This window comes from Rhinolophus sinicus, chromosome 14, assembly GCF_057876585.1.
Source record: "Rhinolophus sinicus isolate RSI-liver-muscle chromosome 14, RSI-T2T, whole genome shotgun sequence".
Lineage (NCBI taxonomy): Eukaryota > Metazoa > Chordata > Mammalia > Chiroptera > Rhinolophidae > Rhinolophus > Rhinolophus sinicus.
This window is the reverse complement of record NC_142514.1, coordinates 117,380,768-117,402,818: the sequence shown is the minus strand read 5'-3', so window position 1 is coordinate 117,402,818 and position 22,051 is coordinate 117,380,768. Positions and strand designations below refer to the sequence as shown.

At 33.9% G+C, this 22,051-nt stretch overlaps 1 protein-coding gene across 6 annotated transcripts in view; it reads left to right on the top strand.

Moving 5' to 3' along the window:
• Positions 1–22,051, top strand: part of CEP126 (centrosomal protein 126) — a 62,172-nt gene that overhangs the window by 38,021 nt on the left and 2,100 nt on the right. For 2 of the 6 annotated variants that reach the window (XM_019714507.3, XM_088791488.1), the window contains 5 exons: positions 2,046–2,158; positions 4,642–4,717; positions 6,367–6,576; positions 8,422–8,486; positions 13,083–13,763. In XM_019714507.3, the coding sequence (XP_019570066.3) occupies positions 2,046–2,158; positions 4,642–4,717; positions 6,367–6,576; positions 8,422–8,486; positions 13,083–13,145 (527 nt within the window). In that variant the 3' untranslated portion in view covers positions 13,146–13,763. Of the gene's footprint in view, positions 1–2,045; positions 2,159–4,641; positions 4,718–6,366; positions 6,577–8,421; positions 8,487–13,082; positions 13,764–13,943; positions 14,031–16,277; positions 20,845–22,051 lie in introns of those variants that run through there. The other 4 variants (XR_016018717.1, XR_016018718.1, XM_088791489.1 and 1 more) reach the window with 4 other exon arrangements.

Genomic DNA, 22,051 nt, shown 5'->3' with positions numbered 1-22,051 from the left:
CTTTCTTAAAAAGTTGAAAGCTTTGTGTCTTTGTTGTTATATAGATTTAGATTGATTATATATAGTTATAGTTTTATACATATAGTTATAATATATGTCTATAACTATACATAACTATATAGCTATATATAGAAAGTACACATATATATTGGTTATAATAACATAAATTAGAGTCAATATTCAAACTCATGGTCTCCAGTACATAATTTCAGGGCTAAAATATTTTCATTTTTTCACCTACCTGAACTTTTATCACAAAAGCACACACACACACACACACACACACACACACACACACACACCCATACCCATGTACTTGCCAAGATGTTTGTATGCTTACACACATATTCATCTTCTATGCCCCAGACCAGTTGAATTTTCTACCTTTCAGCCCCAAGAAATTTCTTAACTTCTTCAGCATTGTTGTTTTGTGCCTTTGCACATAACGTTCTTTTTGACATACAGTCCTTTTACTTGGGAACCTACTCCTCCTGTAAGAGCAAGCTCAGGCATAACCTTCTCTGTGAAACCTTTCTTTAGTCTTCCATTCTAGCCTCTGTGCTTTCACTTAATTCGGTTTTAGCTCTACATACAATCTACATGTATTCATTTTACTGTAATAATCCATTAATATTCTTCTCAACTAATGGACTTCAAAGTTTTTATTGTACCACTATCAATAAAAATTTTGAGCACATATCATATACATATATTTGCCATACACATGTATTACTGTACTAATATACATTAAGCATCTTAACCAAAATTGAAATTTTCAGAGTGAAAAGTGAAGTACAGACTTTTAAAATAATTTTTAAATTTTATATTTTATAAATAATACTTTTAATAATTATAAAAATAGTTTTGTTTATTGTGTATAAAATACTTTTCTCTCATATATTATTAATAATCCTCTGAATGCTTAGTTTCAAATGTCTTATCAATTATGATGACTTCATTTCATGTACCATCATTAGCTTATATCTCCAGTCACAATATGCATTTAGGGTGAAGTTTATTATTATAGCCTTTTGGATAATTTTTAAATTTGTGATCCTAACTTTGCTACAAGCATAATTATTCTTCATTGTCATCATGTGGCAGAGTTTGAAGCCAGAGTAAGAGCTGCATCATCTCTGCCTTTCTTATTCACCTGTGCTTGCATTATTAGTATTATCTTTAATCTATTATTTTGCAAGAATGTTTTACTTAGTTATACAAAAAGCATAGAAAAATAATATAATAAATATTCATGTACCCACCACTCACCTTAAATAATGAAACATTACACATACAATGGAAGCCCTACAAAAGTCTTTCTTAGCCTCTTTCTCATTTTGTGAGGACTCATTCAGATGTTACGAGTATTTAGATACAAACATAACTTCCATAAACCCACTTACTAGAGCACACAAAATTTAGTACATTGAAGTGAAAACGCACTAATGAATAACACTGCCAACCTCACACACTTAGAATCGATCTCTACTCTTCCTCCAAGATAACTTTGTTCACTGTGTGCAATATATGCCCATTTTCCTTGCAAACTGACAAGACTGCCAGTGTCAACTATATATGTATTTTCCATCCAGTACCGGAAATCCATGTATGCCAAGGGCCGACTTAAATTATATGGGATTTTCAACTGCATGGGTGGTCATCGCCATTAACCCCCCAAGGGTTATCCAAGGGTCAACTGTTCTAGTAAAGTTTAATTTCTAAGTTTCAGATGATAAATATAAAGTGGAATTCTAATTTGTTCTTCCTGCACAGCAGTGATTTATTTGCATGTCCTCCTGGTGGTGCACCACACTTTAAAGGTCACTGCTCCAAACTATAAAACCCTGAAAAGCAGACATTTTGTTTAATTCATATCGCAGCTGTGCCATACATAGTACATGTAAGAGAAGCTCAATAAAAGTTTGCTGACTGAATGAAACTTAGAGTTTTCTGTGATGTTTGAAGGTAGTTTGGAAGTTTGTGGTGGATATATACTACCTACTCAACTTGTGTAAATTTTGACATTGTGCTGGCATTTGTTTAAGATTCTACTGTTATGAGAAGAAAACGAATTGTTGAAAATAAGCAGAGAAATCTTTTAGAGCAGAAAAAACAAAACCCTGGATCTGTAGGACAGAAGTACAGTAAGAATGTGAATGTAAGTACATTATTAGTAAAAATCTCTATTCATTGATGGAAAATTTCTTGGAAAACAGAATGTTCTTAAAGGACTGTGCTCCTGCTGTAAGCTGTGCACCACAATATAAATATAAGTATAGCCAAAGCCTTGTGAAGCAGTCTTGGGATCGCTATGCTAGGAACTTACTGTACTATAATTATTTGGTATATAGTCAACTCTGGAAAAAGAAAACAGGTTATTCACAACAAAGTTATTTAAACATACATTTAAAAAGAAAAGTAAATTAGAGGCATAGATAGAGGAAGTATGCTAATCATAAAGACAAATAAAATTCATGTGTTTAAATATCCTATTTGGGTCTGAGCTTCCTGGGAGACATAGCAAAAGGAAAATATTATGTTGTGTAGTTTTCAGGGTATATTGACAATGATTTTGTTTGAGGTAAACTATATTAAAAGACATTTCCCATTGAGGATCTTCAATAGGGAACCTTGAAGTTCATAATAGATATATCCCTATTAACAGTCAACAACAAATGAATAGGGAGTTTCTTATACGTGTTTGAAAAGAGGCCTTTAATAAAAATCAAAAGCATGATACTATTAATTTAAAAATTAGTGGAGGTACTTCTGTGAGAGTTAAGTATATGTGACCTAAAGATGACATTTTCTAGAGGTCTAACTTAATCCAAGAATTGAATTTAAAATATTAAAAATTCTAGATGGATGAGTGAATAGCAATTCTCTTGGAGTTTCAACTATAAATGTCACTTCTTCTGAATTTTTTAATAGAACTGGAATAGTGCCTTATGAAGAATTTATATTTCAAGTTATAGGTTGAGAGTCCTATTATTTATATATTGTAGGAACTATGGATTTTTATATAGATAAGATTGCTAATATGGAGAACAATCAACCATGATATATGTTATCAGCAAAACAAAAGTCACTTAGTTATTTATGTAAATTAAGATGTCCATTACCCATATATTCTTACTGCTTAATACCAAATACAGTACTTAGATGCAAACATAACTTCCTGGTTACAAATGTTATAATGACTAATAAGTCCTTTTTTTTTAACATCCGTGGTGTTCACATCAAACATCTCAAAATCTATGAACTGAACAAATTTTATCTTTATTTTTATTAATATATTTATATTTAAAAGTAATATGTATTACTTTTTTGTATAACTTTTTTTGCATAACTATTTTTGTATAACTTACTTTTTGTAATAGTTATAACAAAAAAATGAACAAACTAAATTTTAAATGCCTATTATTATTGCCCTCTTTAAATTCATCTTTGTTTTTCTGGCTCTTATTCCATACTTCTCTCTTGCTCCTTTGCATTTTACCTTACTGTCTTTAGAATCCATTTTTGTCCTTCTTTTTAAAAGCCTCACTTCCACATACACATCTTCCACTTACACACCCATTTACACATGTTCCAAAGTCTTGTTGTCTTTAGAATATGTCAGTATACCTAAATCAAAATTAAGTTTTGAAGTTTAATTTTTCATCCCTATTGTTTTGCTTTGATTTAGGATTTGGGGCTTTGTTGTCTTTTCACTCAAGATCTTAAACAAGGGTTCAGTTACTATAGCACTGTCCCCCATCACCTTGTATTAGAAAATGTACTTTATCATACCAGATTTTTTGCAGCCCACTACTTCTATGTGGAGAGAATCTGAAAGAGATCAATAAAAGATAGAAAAAGCACAATTACCACTTAGTGCCAGGGTCTCTGTCTAAGGTGTCTCAAGTCTATAGTGGCGATGAGACAAAGCTGCAAGAGCTATTGAAGGAGGGCTGTTGTAGAAACCTGCATCAATTACTCTAGATCAGATGGAACAAATGTGAGCGATAGTCATAGACAGGCAATTTTATCTGAGAGAAACAGTCATTTTTTAAGTGGAACAGAATGGGAGTAAAGAAGCAAAGTAGACCATATCCAGGGAGAAGAGTTGGTATCCCTCAGAGAGTGCTGAATGGGTGTGCTAATTGCCAGTGCTCTAAGATTTCCCATTTCCCAGTTGTGTGCAGCACTGAGACAGCTATTTATGATTTAAGTTTTGTCATCTAAGATCCTTATCCTTGGTATTAACCATAATCAGAGGCTTTTGGTTAGTAGTTGTGATTCACCCTTACAATAAATCAACTAGATTATAAACCTTAAGGTAATTTTTTAACTTTCTTTTAATTAGTACTTTTGATTGCCACCCAACTTACTTCCCTCTTCCAATTATCCAAGACAACACTGCAACCTGAAAATTTTCCAAAATTGACAAAAAATATTTTTAAAAATATTTAGGTACCATAGAAAGACTTATTTCAATAATTCCTGATTTCTACTCAAAAATAAAGAAAAGAAAATATACAAGTTACATGAACAGTGGTAGCTGAAAATATATACAGCAAATAAAAGTATTTTATAAGTCAATATGTATTCATGAATTTTAAATATGAAATGTTCTGATTTAATATTCTATCTTTATAGAATTTTGGACAAAGTGTCCCACTAAGTTCAAGTGAGCCAAAACAAACTACAAGGGGTACTTCTAATACCGAAAAAGGTACGTTTTAGTTTAAACATTTTCCTCTGAGCTTTGTTCCCAGTGATTGTTTTTTCTTATATGTATTTTCCCAAATACTTACATATTATGTGACTGTTAAACCACCATTTTGGACCTGAATTCTCCTCACTCTGCACATTTAGGTTGTTGCCAGTTTTGTTTTGTTTTTTTTAATTTTTATTCTAAATAATAATGTACTGAGCATCTTTCTGCATCAAGCTTTTTCCTGACTTTTCAATTATTTCCATAAGATAGAGTCCCTGAATTGAAATCACAGTAAATGGCATGTAATTGGCACCTAATAAATATTTGTTGAATGAAACTCTGTATTAAATGACTTCAGTATCAAAGAATATAAGCATTATTACAGCATGTCACACATATTCCTAAAGTATTTTCCTGGGTGTATTATCATATAAATTCTTCTGGCAGGTGTGCTAACTTGAGGTAGAATCACTTCTATTATTTGCTTATGTCACAGGCAAAGAAATGGGGTTTGGTTGGTTTTGATTTGTACATCTTTCATTAATAATATGTTACTAACAATATGCTTAATTGTTTTTGTATGTATACTTATTTTTGGTGAATTGTTTCATATTTTACGCTTTAGATGTTGAAGTTTTGGTATTTTCTTATTTCTGTAAATTCTTTAAATATCAAGGATTCTAATCCTTATATTATTTGCAAATATGTTTACTACTTTATTATTTGCATCTCATTCCACATATGTTGTTATTTTTACATATAGAAGTCTTATTTTTTTTATTTTGTCATTCAATAAATTATTATTGAGAGCTAAGTTCCTACCTATAACTAAATATTGGATATATAACAATGAACAAAATATACAAAAGCCTTGCCCTTCAGAAATTTAAATTCTATTAGGGAAGATTAGCCTTAAATAAATCAGTTTTTGGTCTTTTCTTAGTGATTTCTCCATTACTTTTAAGCTCAAAGGACCTTCCCAATACAGAAATTTAGAGATGTTTCTTTTTCCTCTAGAGTGCTTTCATAGTTTGATTCATTAAATTTAATTCTTTAATTTCTTTGGAATTTGTTTAAATGGATAGTGTGAAATGAAACTCCAAATTGATTATTTCATGAACAACAAACAAATTTATTGAGTCATCTTTCCTTTCTCTCAACTCTTTGATCACATTTTAAGTTGTTATGTCTAATTTGATCTATTTCTAGGCTGTCAGTTCTGTTTAGCTGATCATCTAATTTTTTCATCTTAAGTTTCTTCTTTCTTATTCTTTTATTTATTACTTATCTTAGTTGCATTATAAGGACAATCTACTTTATCTTCTTTTTGTACTACCAATGAATAATTTAAAACAACACAAAAAAAAATAATCTAAATAAAATGTGTTTTTACTTTCATTCAGGTAACACTCTAGGAATTGTTATTACCTCACTGCCATCATTTTTTTTTTTTTACTGCCATTATTTTGAATATTTTTTTAATGAGGGATGGGAAAATCCTAAATATAAAGGATCCTGATAAATATAATGCAAAGTAACAAAAGATTCACTTGGTTTCTGTTAGTGAAATGAATACATACAGACATGTCAGTTAAGTATGCACAAGGGCTAATCCCGAAGACAAAAAAGTTTCAAAAAGAATAGTTACTATAAACTTTCTGTAGTTTCAGACAGTACTTCTGAGTTTTTGATGGCTGAAAACCTAGTGAAAGCTTCAGTGCCTGAGGATGAAATTCTAACTGTCATGAGTAGCAAGCAGCTACAAAAATCAAATCTGGCTTTAAATAAGGTCCAGGAATTTAACATCTGTGCGCTATCAGCTGAAGAACAGAAAATCCTACAGTCCCTTAATCGTCTCAATGAAAGGTTATACTGTAAGTATGGAAGAACATCTTTTGTAAGAAGTACTATATTTTGTATTTAGACTATTTTAATTAAATTTAACTTAAAAATTGAAAATAAAAATTCAAAATGTATTCAGATTATCACCTCTTAGATCAAGTACATAACAGTTAAAAATATATTTGAATATGCCAAACTATTTCAAGTATACCATACTTATGTCGTTTATAATGATGCCAATGTGTTTGGGAGGCTTAACGGTATTTTAGGAATGTATGAATACACTTCCATTTCAGCAATGTGACAGGCTAGGTATCTGTCCTGACCATCCATCAAAAACCACCATAAATTCTGGATTAAGTACTTTAAAAATCTTAAAAATAGCAATGAGCTAGTAAGAATATAAAAAGTTCTTAAGACCAGAAATGTAATATAGATAAGGACCCAGAAAGATATTGAGAGTGCTGCAGCCAGCTTTTGCCTTGAGAACATTTAACCCACAGAGTGAAATTCAGCTCTGCTTTTCATGGCCTCCCAGAGAAAAAGGTAAGAGGAGACAAAACCCGGGGCCTACTCAACATGAGTAGTCTAGTAGAAGATTATCCCATGTTAAGCTAGGTTTCCCAGAGAGCTACATCCTATAGAAACGTATGCACACTGAGAGATAGAGAAATGAAGAAAAGTTTGCATATCTTGAACTTCAGTATTGAGTGGACGAGGGGGGAAGACATGCAAGCTTTTTTCACCTTTCTCTGTCTCTGTGTGCATATATGTCTGTGTGGGATGTAGTTCTTTCTCTAAAAGATTTTGTTAACAGCAGACTCCTTCTAAAGGAAATTCTAAAGCATCCACTTCAGCAGACTGAAAATAATCTCAGATTGACAGTTGGAGAGGGTAAATTTGAATAGACATTGTATAAAACAAATGGAACAAAGTAGTATGTGTTTCAAAGAGAAAAAAGTTAGAATTTAAATACCTATCAAAATAATACATAAGTTGGAAGAACATAAATGGTCTTAAAGTGTACTAATATTCTTGTATTATTAAGGAATTGGGTAAAGATACAGATTAACTTTAGATGTTGACAACTAAAGTATGCCTGTGGTAATTACTAGGGTCAAATTTTATAATGTTCAAATTTCATAATCTAGATGGTTTACGCAGACATTAGCTTTATTATTATTAATTAAAATATGTGTGTGTGTTTTATATACTCTGTTAATTCTAAAATTTAAATTTAAAAATAACATGTTAATAAAAGACAAGGTTCTACAACCACAAAAGCAATATAAAACTAAAGCTATCAGTTTAAGAAACAAACAAAAGACACGTAAGTTTAAAACATCATGCAGTTTTTCAGAAAGGGTTTTTTTTTTCTATTAGGTACTTCCAGATATTTAAATGCTTCATGTAAAACATTCTGCCTGAATTTGTTTTTCTTTTGCCCAGACCCTTGTTATTACATAGACAAAAGCCTAAAAGTTGAAAAGGCAAGAGTTGACCAAATTACTCAATCTTTTTTGTGCCTTAATAGCTAAATAAATATCTTCTCTTTCCTGCAATAGTCCAAGAATGAAATTCATTTCTTGTTTAAAAAAAAAAAGACAAATAAAAAAGTTTAGAAAACCTAGCATTTGAATAAAGATTGTTATAGAATAGTCCAAGTACTAGTAATTCCTTTTAATCAATATTTCTTATGTAATTGTTTTTAATCAAATTACTTCTATTGCCTAACCTAAGTATAAAGATTGCTTCTGGGGACAATAAAAAAGGACTCTTACTCAATTTTGAATATTTTGACACATCAAAATTTAATCATTCTTCTCTTTCAATATATATAACTAAATTGTTTTTGTATCGTGATATAATTATTTCAGATGTGCAAGAAACCATTTGCAAAAATCCATCCATGAAAAATACTTTACAAATAGTACCACTTCTGGTAAGTATTTTAAGAAGCTCTTTTTTTTTTATTTTATGAAACTTCATGATTTTGTGTATAAGAATCCTGTATTGATACTAATTTTTCTTGAGATTGGCTTTTAGGGAATTTTCCTCTACAAACAACTTTCAATTTTAAGATGTTTTGTTAGAATCAAGCAAATATCCTCTCATTAAAAAAATACTGTAATATAAAGATTTTTACATGCAGAGTTATTTCATCAATAATGAGAGCAGAAACAGGTATCAGTACACTACTGTTCAATAATTTTGGGTATGTAGCCTAATTGGGAAATTGTTAAGAAGTTTTACATTGGTAATGATCCCATCCTTGCCCGTATCCCTTCTATGTCTTCAGAGTTCAAAACTAAATATTAGTGTTTTGAATTTTTAATTTTTTTTGCCTTGTAACTGGATTCTGGTAAAGATACACATATAAAAGACAAACAGTCATTGCATTCAGGAATTTTCACTCCAAAAGGAAAAAAATACACACATGGATATATATACAAATAACTCTAATACGAGGTAAGCTTAAGACTGTGATGCACAGTCTTAGGAAATCACAAAAGGAACAAATTCATGTCTGCCTAGAGGTAATCAGGAGATATTCAGGTCTATAGAAAAAGCATCCCCAAACTAAGACACTACCTGTACTCTCATAATCCTCAGTTTAGGTGTTCAACAAAGAAATGTTTTGTTAGAAAATTGATTGCATGTTTGCTCAGTTGTTTTTCATCATGTGCCCTCAGTTCTGAAATCTTGACAGGAAAAAGAAAGAGTACGTAAATATACTTCATTTCTTATTATTTGATTTTACATAAATGATACATTTCTTACCCATTTTCAGATTTTTGCTATATCCTGGGTACAATGGTGAATAATAGTGAGTGAGAAAAAGGCTGTCCCTGCCCTCATGGAGCTCATTATTTACCTCTGGGAACATGCTTCTTAAAAATGGCCTTTTTGGTGTGGCATTTTTGATGCTGTGATTTTTAGACACAACTTTTTTGGCATTGGTCACTTTGATTCCCGATATATTTTTTCACGGCTACTTTTTATATGCTAGCTTGAGTTTTCACTCACATTTTCCTCTCCACCAAGTCAGCAATTTAAATGACTTTTGCAGCAATATTCTTTCTGTGTCTGAATTTTGACTGTGACAATTTTCTGTCACTTATGACATTTATGATTCTTACTTCACATTAGTGAAATAAGACCCGCAATGACAGATCACTCTTCTATACACCTCAACTCAACTTGAAAACAGTGTGCTAACCACAGACAACTAAATGAGCATGAATTGTAACTACTACTCAACAGGAAGAGCAAGTTTCCTAATCATCAAATTACTCTGTTGTGCACATTGGTTCACTGTGTCATTAGATTGCTAGAGTATTTGACAAATAACTGAAAAGTTAAGGGTGTGAATTAAGTATCACTGGTAGACTTGAAATCATTTTTCTCTTACATCTTTTTCATTCTGTATAACAGATGGTGACCATTAGCTTTATTTGGTTTCTTTATCTCCAAATATGTTATTCTTCCTTATTTTAACATCACTAACACAGGTCAGAAACCTTCCATTTATTATCAGGGAAAATGGTATAAAAATCACAGAATTATTAACTGCATGTTTAAAGATCTGACATCAAAATTATCCTGTCCCCCTTCCTCATCAAAACTCATTTGCCATATTCTGCATGAGAATTTGAACATTTTATTCTTATTTGCCCTTTTTCTCTACTATTTTTATTTTATGTCATTGTACTCTTCACTTGGATTCACCAGCTGTTGACATTTTGCCACACTTGCTTTATGTGATAGATTGATGGATAGATATGGATAGATGGAAGAGTAGAATGAATAGAATAGAATAGAATAGAATAGAATAGAATAGAATAGAATAGAATAGAATAGAATAGAATAGAGTAGAATAGAGTAAAATAGAATAGAATAGGAGATACATGCATACACACAAAAACACACATTTTAATGAACTGTTTAAAAGTAAATACAGACATAATGATAGGAAGTATCATTTAGAGTGGACCCTCTAAATAATCTGAATACCACTATCATCACACCCAAGAAATTTAAGATTGATACAATATTATCTGATACACACTCCATATTCAAAGTTCCTTAGTTGTCTGAAGAAAGAAATGTCTTCTGTGGCTATTTTATTTCTATTTTATTTCTCTGATCCAGGATCCAACCCAGGATTGTACATCGCATTTAGTTGTCATGTCTCTTAACCTAGAAAAGTCTCTTCACTCTTTTCAATCTTTTATGCACATTGACATCTTTGTAGAGTCCACAGCAGTTGTCTTGTTGAATACGCGCTTGTGTCCCATGATCTGGGTTTGTCTGATTGTTTTCTCATTATTAGATTCAGGTTAACATTTATGGTGGATGCAAAATTTCAAAGGTTGTAATGTTATAGCCTGTTTGTTTTCTTTTTATCACCTGGGATTATTTCTACCTGCATCTCGCTTTCAAGTGTTCTCCTGAGCTGCTTGTAGTTTATTTTGAGTCCCGAAAACAGATGTCCAAGCTTTTTTAGTTTAAAGCAAGAATAAATAGGGACTTAGTCCCTCCTCTGGGAATAAAGTACATGGGCTTTAGATATCGCTTGGTCTTTTAAAAGCTTTCAAAATTTTTCCTAAATCTTCATTGCATTTCAAATAAGTAAAATTATGTTACATATATAAGTTCTGGAAAGGCAATATGACCCTAACTATAAACTTTCCGTATGTGTAACACAAAAGACCACCAAAACTGTATTGTATTTACCACAGGACAATTGTAGTATAGCCTAGTTCTTCAGTAAGGACTTTTCTAAAATAAAAGATTTCCATGTTTCCATACAATAGCAGAAATATTTATTTAGCATTATCTGGGTTTTTTTTGTAGATGTTGCAGGTAAGTTTTTTATGAATGTTTTTATTTTATTTTTACCTTTCAGCTCCAGTGTTTTCATACCCATATGAACTTATAAGAATTTTGTTTTTAAATTATAACGTATGTCATATATGTCTAGCTTTACAATTTACATGTATTCTGTAGTTAATTCAGGAACTGAATTTCTCAGCCTAGCAACATTATACCTACTGGGTTCCTGCCATTGAAAAGTATCATGCCAAATGGTTTCACACATATTCTCTTGTTTAATCTTCTAAGCTAGGAACATCAAGTAATTTTCTCAAGTCTTAGAACTGTTCCGTGGCAGAGCCAGGATTTACACTTTCCCTTTTCCCCCCAAATCTGTTGTATTTTTATAATCTTATTTCAATTAATGACACTATCATCCATCAAATTTCCCAGACAAAAATTTGTCACCCAGGCTTCTCATTCTTGCATACCCCTAGATAATAAATTCTCCTAATAATACTTACCAAATGCATCTCAAATTCACCCACTCCTCTCCATTCCTACTGACAGTGTCTTAGTTTAAGAATTCAGTATGTCTCATCTGGACCATTTCAAGAGCCTCCAGGTTTGCTCTCTCCAGTGCATCTTTCACACAGTTACCACCACAGTAATTTTTTTTTAAGCACTATTATGAACATATATCACTCTCTTGCTTAAAACATAACCTCAGTGGTTACCTATCACCTAGAAGATAAAATTAAAACTCCAGGGAACTGCATCCAAGACCTTTCCAGCCTCCCTCCATTTGTTCCCCAGCTCATAACTGACACGCTGTTGAGTACAGGCAGATAGCCCTAGAAACTCCTGGCATGCTTCCAGGGCCCATGCTGCCCCTGCTGCCTCATAGGAGTTGCTCTCTTCAACGCCTTCTCCCACTTATTCTTTAAGAATTGAATTCAGTGTCATCCCCTCTAGAAAAGCTTGCTCAGCCCAAGCTTTGTCCTGTTCAAAATTTAGCATGTCCTCCTTTTGGCAACCACAGCAGCCTTATTTTTTTCTTTTTGTAGAAGTTATCACATTGGTCTCTTCTCGAACAGATATTGCCTGAGTCTTACCACATGTCAGGTACTCTGGTAGGGCTGGGACTAGAAAGGGAAAAACATTTTTGTTTCCTCAAATAGCTTGCATTGTAATAGAGACAGTGTGCAAACAATATAGTATAATAGGGTTGCTGCAGGGCATCCTCAAGACACCTGCGTGATTTTTCAATATAGAAACTATGAATCTTAGAAGTAGAATTTTCATTTGGAATACTTTATTTACTTTTTCAAATAAAATAAATTTAATGAATTTTAAACAATTACCTTTCCAAGCAACTTACTCGTTTAGCCAATATATGTTGTTAAACTACTTCAATGGTATTATATGGCTCCAAGTGCTTCCTGTAGAAAATAAAATTATTAAATTTTGATCATTTACACATCATATTATGATAAAAAGCGCCTCTAAAGCACATCTTACCAATAGCAAAGAGTGAAGACTATTAATTATTATCATTAGTCTGATACCTTACTTAAAGTGGTACTCATTGAGATTGATGTATATGTAGCATTTGATAATTCAAATTATCAGTTTAGTTTTATTAAAATCTATAATCTGTAAGGAGATCTACTTTAAAGTATATGAATACTACGGTAAAAAAAATTCTGAAATTATGTTACAGAAAAGCCAGCCACAGACCAGTCTGTCTCCTGATGTTGGATCCAGATTGCAGAGAAAATACTGAAGTATAACAGTAACTATTAAATGGAATAATTATTTTTAAGAATCTCCTGTAAATATATATTTCAGCATTTGTTAATGATTAAAACACTATAACCATACAGTAAATGTAAATTATAATATGGGCAATGGAGACAAATTCATTGGTTTATATTTATGCTACAAATTATACTTTATTATGTATTTTATTGATAAATACATTTTTAGTGAATGGAAATACTTCATTATTTTTAATGAGCATGCTACTGGAAATACATTCATTATATTTAAAAAAGAAAACAGGATATTTTTGTTATTCAAATTATGTATTAGCTATAGTTGTAAAGCTTTGTTTTTCTGAAATTCCTAATAAATTCTTTTACATTTTTGTATAGTGGTATAAAAGTTTATGATTAATAATATCCCTCATAAATAGTAAAGCTATTTGTTCAAGACTTTGAAGGATCTCTGTTCTTCAGAGATGTTACCAAGGGTTCTTGTTCTCAATTCTGCATGTTTGGAAATTAAAGTTATAACTTTATGCTGGGTGATTGGTCTCTAAAGAACTGACTGTACTAGCAAAGCTTACAAGGTAAATGGTAAATATAAAAAATAAACTGCAACCTCAACTAGATTATTTGAATTGCCTGGTCAGTATGTTCTTTTCCCAAGAGGAATATCTACTGGAGACCAGGTTTGTATCAGAAGGTTGTTTTTAAAGTATAGAAACAAACTCAAAAGTTGTATGATTAAAAACTTTTGTTCATGCAATTATGATAGTCTCAACATCCTTTTCTTTTCCCCTCAACTATTTCTACTTCAGGCTCTTACTACCACTCATCTGGACTATTTCAAGCTGAATTTCTTACCTTTGGCACCAATGAGGCTGCTAGAATGGCATTTGTCAAGTGTGAGTAAAATGGCCAGAGTAAAAATCGGTCTTATCAATCTCATCTTAAAATTTTTCAGAGCTTCCTCTTTGGCGACTGGAGAAATTTTGTGCTCCTTAACATGCCATATAAGGCTCTTCATATTCTGAGTCCTCCCTGCTTACATAGCTAGCAACATCTTTACCACCTTTTCTGCCATATCATTTAGTCCAATATACCAAACTCTTTTTTTTTTTATCGGTTGACAATTGTTAGTAAAGTTACATAGATTTCAGGTGTACAATTCTGTAATACATCATCTATATATCACATTGTGTATTCACCACCCAAAGTCAGTTCTCCTTCCATCACTATATATTTGATCCACTTTACCCACATCTATCACCTTCCTCCCCCCTTAGCTTCTGGTAACAAACTATTGTCTGTGTCTATGAGTTTTTGTTTCTTTATTTGTTTGTCTTGTTCCTTTGTTTTCCGTTTTATATACCACATATCAGTGAAATCATATGGTTCTCGACTTTTCCTGTCTGATTTATTTCGCTTAGCGTTATAATCTCAAGATCCATCCATGTTGTCACAAATGTTCCTATATCATCTTTTCTTATGGCCAAATAGTATTCCATTGTGTATATATATCACAACTTCTTTATCCATTCATCTATTGAAGGACACTTTGGTTGTTTCCATGTCTTGGCCACCATAAATAAAGCTGCAAAGGAGCACATATGTCTTTATAGATAAATGTTTTCAGATTTTTTGGGTAGATACCCAGGAGAGGGATTGCTGGGTCATATGGTAATTCTATTTGTAATTTTTTGAGGAACCTCCACACTGCCTTCCATAACGGCTGCACCAGTCTGCATTCCCACCAACAGTGTATGAGGGTTCCTTTTTCTCCACAGCCTCTCCAACACTTGTTACTATTTGTCTTGTTGATGATAGCCATTCTGACTGGGATGAGGTGATATCTCATTGTGGTTTTTATTTGCATTTCTCTGATATTAGTGATGTTGAGCATTTTTTCATGTCTATTCGCCATTTGTATGTCCTCTTTGGAGAAATGTCTCTTCAGGTCCTCTGCCCAATTTTCAATTGGGCTGTTTGTTTTTTTCTTGTTGAGTTGCATGAGTTCCTTGTATATTTTGGATATTAACCCTTTATCGGAGGCACTGTTTGCAAAAATCTTCTCCCATTCAGTTGGTGGCCTCTTTATTTTGTCGATGGTTTCTTTTGCTGTGCAGAAGCTTTTAAGTTTCATATTGTCCCATTAGTTTATTTTAGCTTTTACTTCCTTTGCCTTTGGAGTCAAATTCATAAACTGCTCTTTGAACCCAAGGTCCAAAAGTTTAGCACCTGTGTTTTCTTCTGTGCAGTTTATTGTTTCAGGTCTTATGCTTAAGTCTTTGATCCATTTTGAATTAATTTTGGTACATGGTGACAGATAGCAGTCCAGTTTCATTCTTTGCACGTGGCTTTCCAATTCTGCCAGCACCGTTTATTAAAAAGGCTGTCTTTCTCCATTGTGTGTTTTTTAGCTTCTTTGTCAAAAATTATCTGTCCATAATTATGTGGTTTTATTTCTGGGTTCTCGATTCTATTCCATTGGTCTATGTATCTGTTTTTCTGCCAATACCATGCTGTTTTGATTATTATTACCCTGTAGTACAAGCTAAAGTCAGGGATTGTGATACCTCCAGCATTGTTCTTTTTTCTTAAGATTGCTTTGGCTATTTGGGGTCTTTTGTGGTTCCAAACAAATCTGATGATTTTTTGTTCTATTTCTTTAAAAAATGCCATTGGGATTTTGATGAGGATTGCTTTAAATCTGTATATTCCTATGGGTAATATGGCCATTTTAACTATGTTGATTCTTCCCATCCATGAGCATGGAATGTCTTTCCATTTCTTTGTGTCTTCTTCACATTTTTATAAATGTCTTACAGTTTTCAGCATATAGGTCTTGCACATCCGTGGTTAAGTTTATTCCTAGGTATTTTATTCTTTTTGCTGCAATTGCAGAAGGAATTGTTTGGTGTGTATTTTTAATTTCTTTTTCTGTGTTTTCATTGTTAGTATACAGGAATGCAATGGACTTTTGTATGTTGATTTTGTAGCCAGCAACTTTACTGTATTCGTTGATTGTTTCTAATAGCTTTCTGGTGGAGTCTTTAGGGTTTTCTGTATATAGCATCATGTCATCTGCAAAGAGTGAAAATATAACTTCTTCATTCCCAATTTGGATACCTTTTATTTCTTTCTCTTGCCAGATTGCTCTGGCGAGGACTTCCAACACTTCCAACACTTCCAACTCAACGTGGAGCAGAGGGCTACAGTTTTTCACCTTTAATTATGAGATTAGCTGAGGGTTTGTCATATATGGCCTTTACTAAGTGAAGGTATTTTCCTTCTATAGCTATTTTATTAAGTGTTTTAATCATAAATGGATGTTGTATCTTGTCAAATGCTTTTTCTGCATCGATTGATATAATCATATGATTTTTGTCCTTTATTTTGTTTATGTGATGTATCACATTGATGGATGTGCTTATTTTGAACCATCCTTGTGCCCCTGGGATGAACCCACTTGGTTGTTATGAATAATCTTTTTAATGCATTGTTGCCTTCGATTTGCTAGAATTTTGTTTAGGATTTTTGCATCTGTATTCATCAGAGATACTGGTCTGTAGTGTTCTTTTTTTGTGTTGTCCTTAACCAGGTTTTGATATCAGAGTAATGTTGGCCTCATAAAATGCATTAGGGAGTACTGTCCCTTCTTCAATTTTTTGTAAGAGTTTGAACAGGATTGGTATTAGATCCTCTTTGAAGTTTCACTAGTGAAGCCATCTGGTCCCGGACTTTTGCTTTTGGGAAGGTTTTGGATGACTGATTCAATTTCATTACTGATGATCGTTATGTTTAGATTTTCCAATTCTTCATCGTTCAGCCTTGGAAGGCTATATGTTTCTAAGAACTTCTCCGTTTCTTCTAGGTTATTAAATTTGATGGCATATAGTCCTTCATAGTATTCTTGAATGATCCTTTGTATTTCTGTGGCATCCATGATAACTTACCCTTTTTCACTTCTGATTTTGTTTATTAGTGTCTTCTCTCTTTTTATCTTAGTGAGTCTAGCCAAAGGTCTGTCAACTTTGGTAATCTTTTCAAAGAACCAGTTCTTTTTCACATTAATATTTTCTGTTTTCTTTTTGTTCTCTATTTCATTTAGTTCTTCTCTGATTTTTATTATTTCCTTTCCTTGCTGACCTTGGGTTTCATTTGTTCTTCTTTTTCTAGTTTTTAAGGTGTAACGTGAGGTTATTTATTTGGGATTTTTTGTTTGTTTGTTTCTTGAGATAGGCCTGTAATGATATAAATGTCCCTCTTAAAACTGCTTTCGCTGCATCCCAAAAATTTTGGTAGGATATATTTTCATTCTTATTAGTTTCTATGTGTCTTTTGATCTCTCCTCTGATTTCTTCTTTGATCTGGTCGTTCTTTAAAACTATGTTGTTTAATTTCCATGTATTTGAGGTTTTTCCTGCTTCCTTTTTGAAGTTTATATCCAATTTTAAAGACTTGTGATCAGAGAATATGCTTGGTATGATTTCAATCTTCTTAAATTTGCTGAGGCTGATTTTATATCCCAATATATGGTCTACCTTGAGAATGCTCCATGTACACTAGAAAAAAATGTATAGTCTGATGTTTTAGGATGAAGTGCTCTATAAATGTCAATTATGTCCATTTCATCTAATGTGTCATTTAGGTCTACTATTTTGTTATTTATTCTCTGTTTGGATGATCTATCCATAGCTGTCAATGATGTATTTAGGTCCCCTAGTATAATTGTCTTTTGGTCAATTTCTCCCTTTAGTTCTGTTAGTAGTTGCTTGGTATATTTTGATGCTCCCTGAATGGAGGCATAAATATTGATGACTGTTATGTATTCTTGTTGTATAGTCCCCTTTACCATTATGAAATGTCCATCTTTGTCTCTTGTTACCTTATTCACACTGAAGTCTGTTTCATCTGATATCAGTATGGCTACACCTGGTTTTCTCTGGATACCATTTGCTTGGAGTGTCAAATTCCACCCTGTCACTTTGAGTCTATGCTTCTCCTTGTAGCTGAGATGTGTCTCTTAGGGACAGAATATGGTTGGGTTTAGTTTTTCGATCCACTCTGCTACTCTGTGCCTTTTTATTGGTGAGTTCAGTCCATTTACATTTAGGGTGATTATTGATATGTGAGGATTTCCTATCATGCTATCTTTAGTTTTCTGCTAAGACTGTGTCTCCATCATTTCTTTGCCTTTTTGTTGTTGTTTATTATTTCTGTGTGGTGGTATTCTATGATGTTTCCCTCTGTCTCTTCTTTTATTACAATATATATCTCAGTTCTGGATTTTTTTTTTAGCAGTTACCATTAAGTTTATGTAAAAGAAAGTTTGATCTTCAGAGTATTCCATTTTCTTCAGCACGCTTACTTTCTCCATTCCCATATTCCCGTTCAGGCCTTTACTCTCCCCCTTTTTATGTTTTGGTTGCCACAAATTGTCCCTGTTGATGGTGGTCGAATAGCCTCCTTTAGTATTTCTTGTAGTGCAGGTCGTGTATTAGAAAATTCCCCCAGCTTCTGTATGTCTGGAAAGGTCTTTATTCCTCTTTCACATCTAAAGGATTTGTTTGCAATGTATATTATTCTTGGCTCATAATTTCTCTCTTTCAATAATTTGAATATTTGGTTCCACTCCCTCCTGGCTTGTAGAGTTTCTGCTGAAAAATCTGATGATAACCTAATTGGCTTCCGTTGTAAGTTACCTTCTTCTTTTCCCTGGCTGCCTTGAGGATTGTTTCTTTGTCATTGATTTTTGACAGCTGCAGTACAATGTGCCTTGGAGAAGGCCTGTTGGGATTGAGGTAATTAGGTGTTCTATTTGCTATTTTGGATTCGAGGATCCAGTTGTTTCCACAAGTTTGGGAAGTTCTCATGGACTATCTTTGAATATACTCTCTGTTCCCTTCTCTCTTTCTTCTCCTTCTGGTATGCCCATTATTCTTATATTGCTCTTTTTGATGGAGTCAGAAAGCTCTTGTAGAGTTCTTTCATTTCTTTTATGTGTCAAGTCTCTTTCTTCCTCTGTCCTTGTAGTTTCCAGGTTTCTATCTTCAATGTCACTGATTCTTTCCTCCATCTTGTCAACTACACTACCTAAGCTGGCTATTTCATTCTTCATTTCTTCTATTGAGTTCTTAATTTCCAGAAATTCTATTTGGTTCTTTTTTAAAATTTCAATCTCTTTGGTAAAATGTTCAGGTTGTTCTTTGATTGTGTTTCTGAGTTCATTAAACTGCCTTTCTGCGTTTTCTTGCATCTCGTTGAGTCTTTTCAGAACTGCAATATTGAATTCTCTGTCATTTAAGTCACATATTTCTGTATATTTAAATTCATTTTCTGGAGACTTTTCACTTTCTTTCTGAGCTGTCTTGTCGCCTTGGTTATTCATGTCAATTAATGATTTATTATTTCTCTTCCTAGACATCTACAGGAGTAAGTTCTGCAACAGGTTGATAGGAAGAGGTCATTCTTTTGTTTTCCAGTACATGGTGGTAGAATGCTTTGTTTTCTCTCTGACTGCAGCCTTTTATTCTCTCTCACACTGTAGTGTTATGTTTTCTCTGCACTGTTCCAGCTTCTCACACAATGGGGTGATTCCCTGGAAGGCATGCTTCTCTGTTAACAGTTTGCCTGGGTCATTAGGCACCGTGACCGTTTGGGGATGCAGAGAGCTTTTGAAGTTCTAAAGCTCTTCCTGCACCAGATTGAGAACCTGTGTGTTTCAGCAGTTCTGTTTACTCCTGCAGGGATCCGCCCAGATAGATGGGGACAGGGGTGGGGTGTGTTGTGAGAGGTGGCCCAGAACAATGGCAGCGACCATCACCACAGCCGGTCCTGCTTCCACAGCTCCCTCCCCTTTGTAGGAACTAGTCAGGCTGCGAATCTGTGTCTGCGAACCACAGTTCTCAGAACTGCAAATATTCTGTTCTTTTGATCTGACACTGCTACTGTTCCACTTCTAGCACTCAGCAGGTGGGGAGCGACCTCTGGGAGGGTAGGCAGGGGGCGGCTAGTCTCAGTGCCTAAGACTTCCGTTCTCGGCTCAGCAGTGAGGGCTTAAACCACCATTTTCAGCCTTCTTCCCTCAGTCTTTGCTCCTAGGTCTCTGCCATAGTTTTGGGTTCAGCCGTGTTATATGCTGCCCCTCAGCCCTGTGGGCCATAAACAGAGCCCTAGCAGTCTGAGTTTTTCCCTCTCCTGCTGCTGCGGTAGTTCCGGGATGCAGAGAGCTTGGACCACTGAGCTAGGTCTGCGTCCTGAGCCCGAGCGGCCCCGTCTGCGCACTTCTCCCTTCCCTCCTTCCCTGCTCGCACAATTTTCCCACCTTTAGGTGAATTCAGTAGTGAGCCTCTTCATCTTGCCTGTCTGCTGTTCAGGGAGTCCTTTGTGGAGTTATCGTTGTTCAATTTTATGTAAATTCCAGGGATGACTTCCAGAGGCTCACCTCACACCGCCATTTTGATCCAAACACACTAAGCCAAACATTTTATACAACACAGAGTCTACTCCCCCCAACAGCCCCCTTGTAATAGGTTTCACTGTTGCATTTTTCTGCAGATGAGGAAAGGAGCCTTCAAAGTTTGAAGGACTTTCTGAAGGTTACCTCAAAGTCAGGACGGGGATCGGGATTCCAACCAACACTGATGTCAGATGCCAACCTCCTTGACCCTCTCCATGATGACGACTACATTATCTGAACCCAATGCATAGTGACAGGTTCAGAGCATATTTTGAGTTATATGAAAGCTAGATTAAGAAATACTCTTTCCATACAAGACAGCTTTTGACATAACACGTTTATCATGTTTCCTTCGGATTCCTGCTATGCAGGGATTTGATGATAAAAGTGTGCACAATATCCAATACCTCATATGAATTATAAACTCTGTGTAGGGCTGTGTGACATAAAAAAAAAACTTTATTTTATTTTCAAAGTTTCCATCACAAAGTACCTCTCCTCAGTGCTGGGATGTTTCTGGAAAACGAATATTAAATGTGGAGCTCAGGACTCAGTTTCCTCAAAGAGAAGGAAATCTGAGAACAACAGGAAAGGAGTACTGTACTTAAAAAGACATTCTTTTAGTTAGAATCAAAGTTGTTATAACATTGGTATTACAGGTATTTGTGGGCTTCCTTCTTCTTGGAGAATCAGAACTGGTACCAGGAGTCTCAATGCCTCAGTCCTTGGGAATTTTCTCCTCATGTCCCCAAGTTTGCTTGATAAGAAGAGGTCTGCTTCATCTAGTGTTTTATTTGAAAGAAAACCATGATTGGGGTCTATATTGTTTACATGTTGCTAAGATACCATATTTTTATGTATAAGTTCTATATTTCACTTACTCCAAAAGCATTGTTTTAAAAGAACTGTTATACTTGTTACAGAGATTCAAGAATATCAAATATATGAAAAAAATCCTAAATTTATTTTGAGATTATTGCCTCATAGAGGGCTCTAAATCCTTCCAGTGAGCAACCCTAGTCTTCTTGTTAAAGTTGGGAAGCACTGCCATACATGACAAGAAAAAACACAGACAAATTACTATGATCGAAAAATGTTTCAAAGCCAAATACAGAAGCGTTAATACTTCTGTAATATGAGTATGTTTTATATATTTTACCAACTCTAGGCTCTTTCTATACTGCTCGGTTTATAAAGAAAGACACTTTTCCCAAATAAAGAGAGCAGATTGGCCACTTCTGGCTCGTTGAGCTCACTAGCCTACTATACGGGATGCTGGTGAATTTGGCTACATGTCCAGAATAATTCCCCTCGAGCCTCAGGTTTAAACGCTGAGTCCTATTTTATAGTCAGGTTCTGCATCCTTTCCTGGTTCTCAGACAACTGTAACCACTTTCGCAATTGTGCTGTCTGACTTGAGTTGGTTCTACTCACCCTATCTGGACTGAAACTCACTCTTTTCCT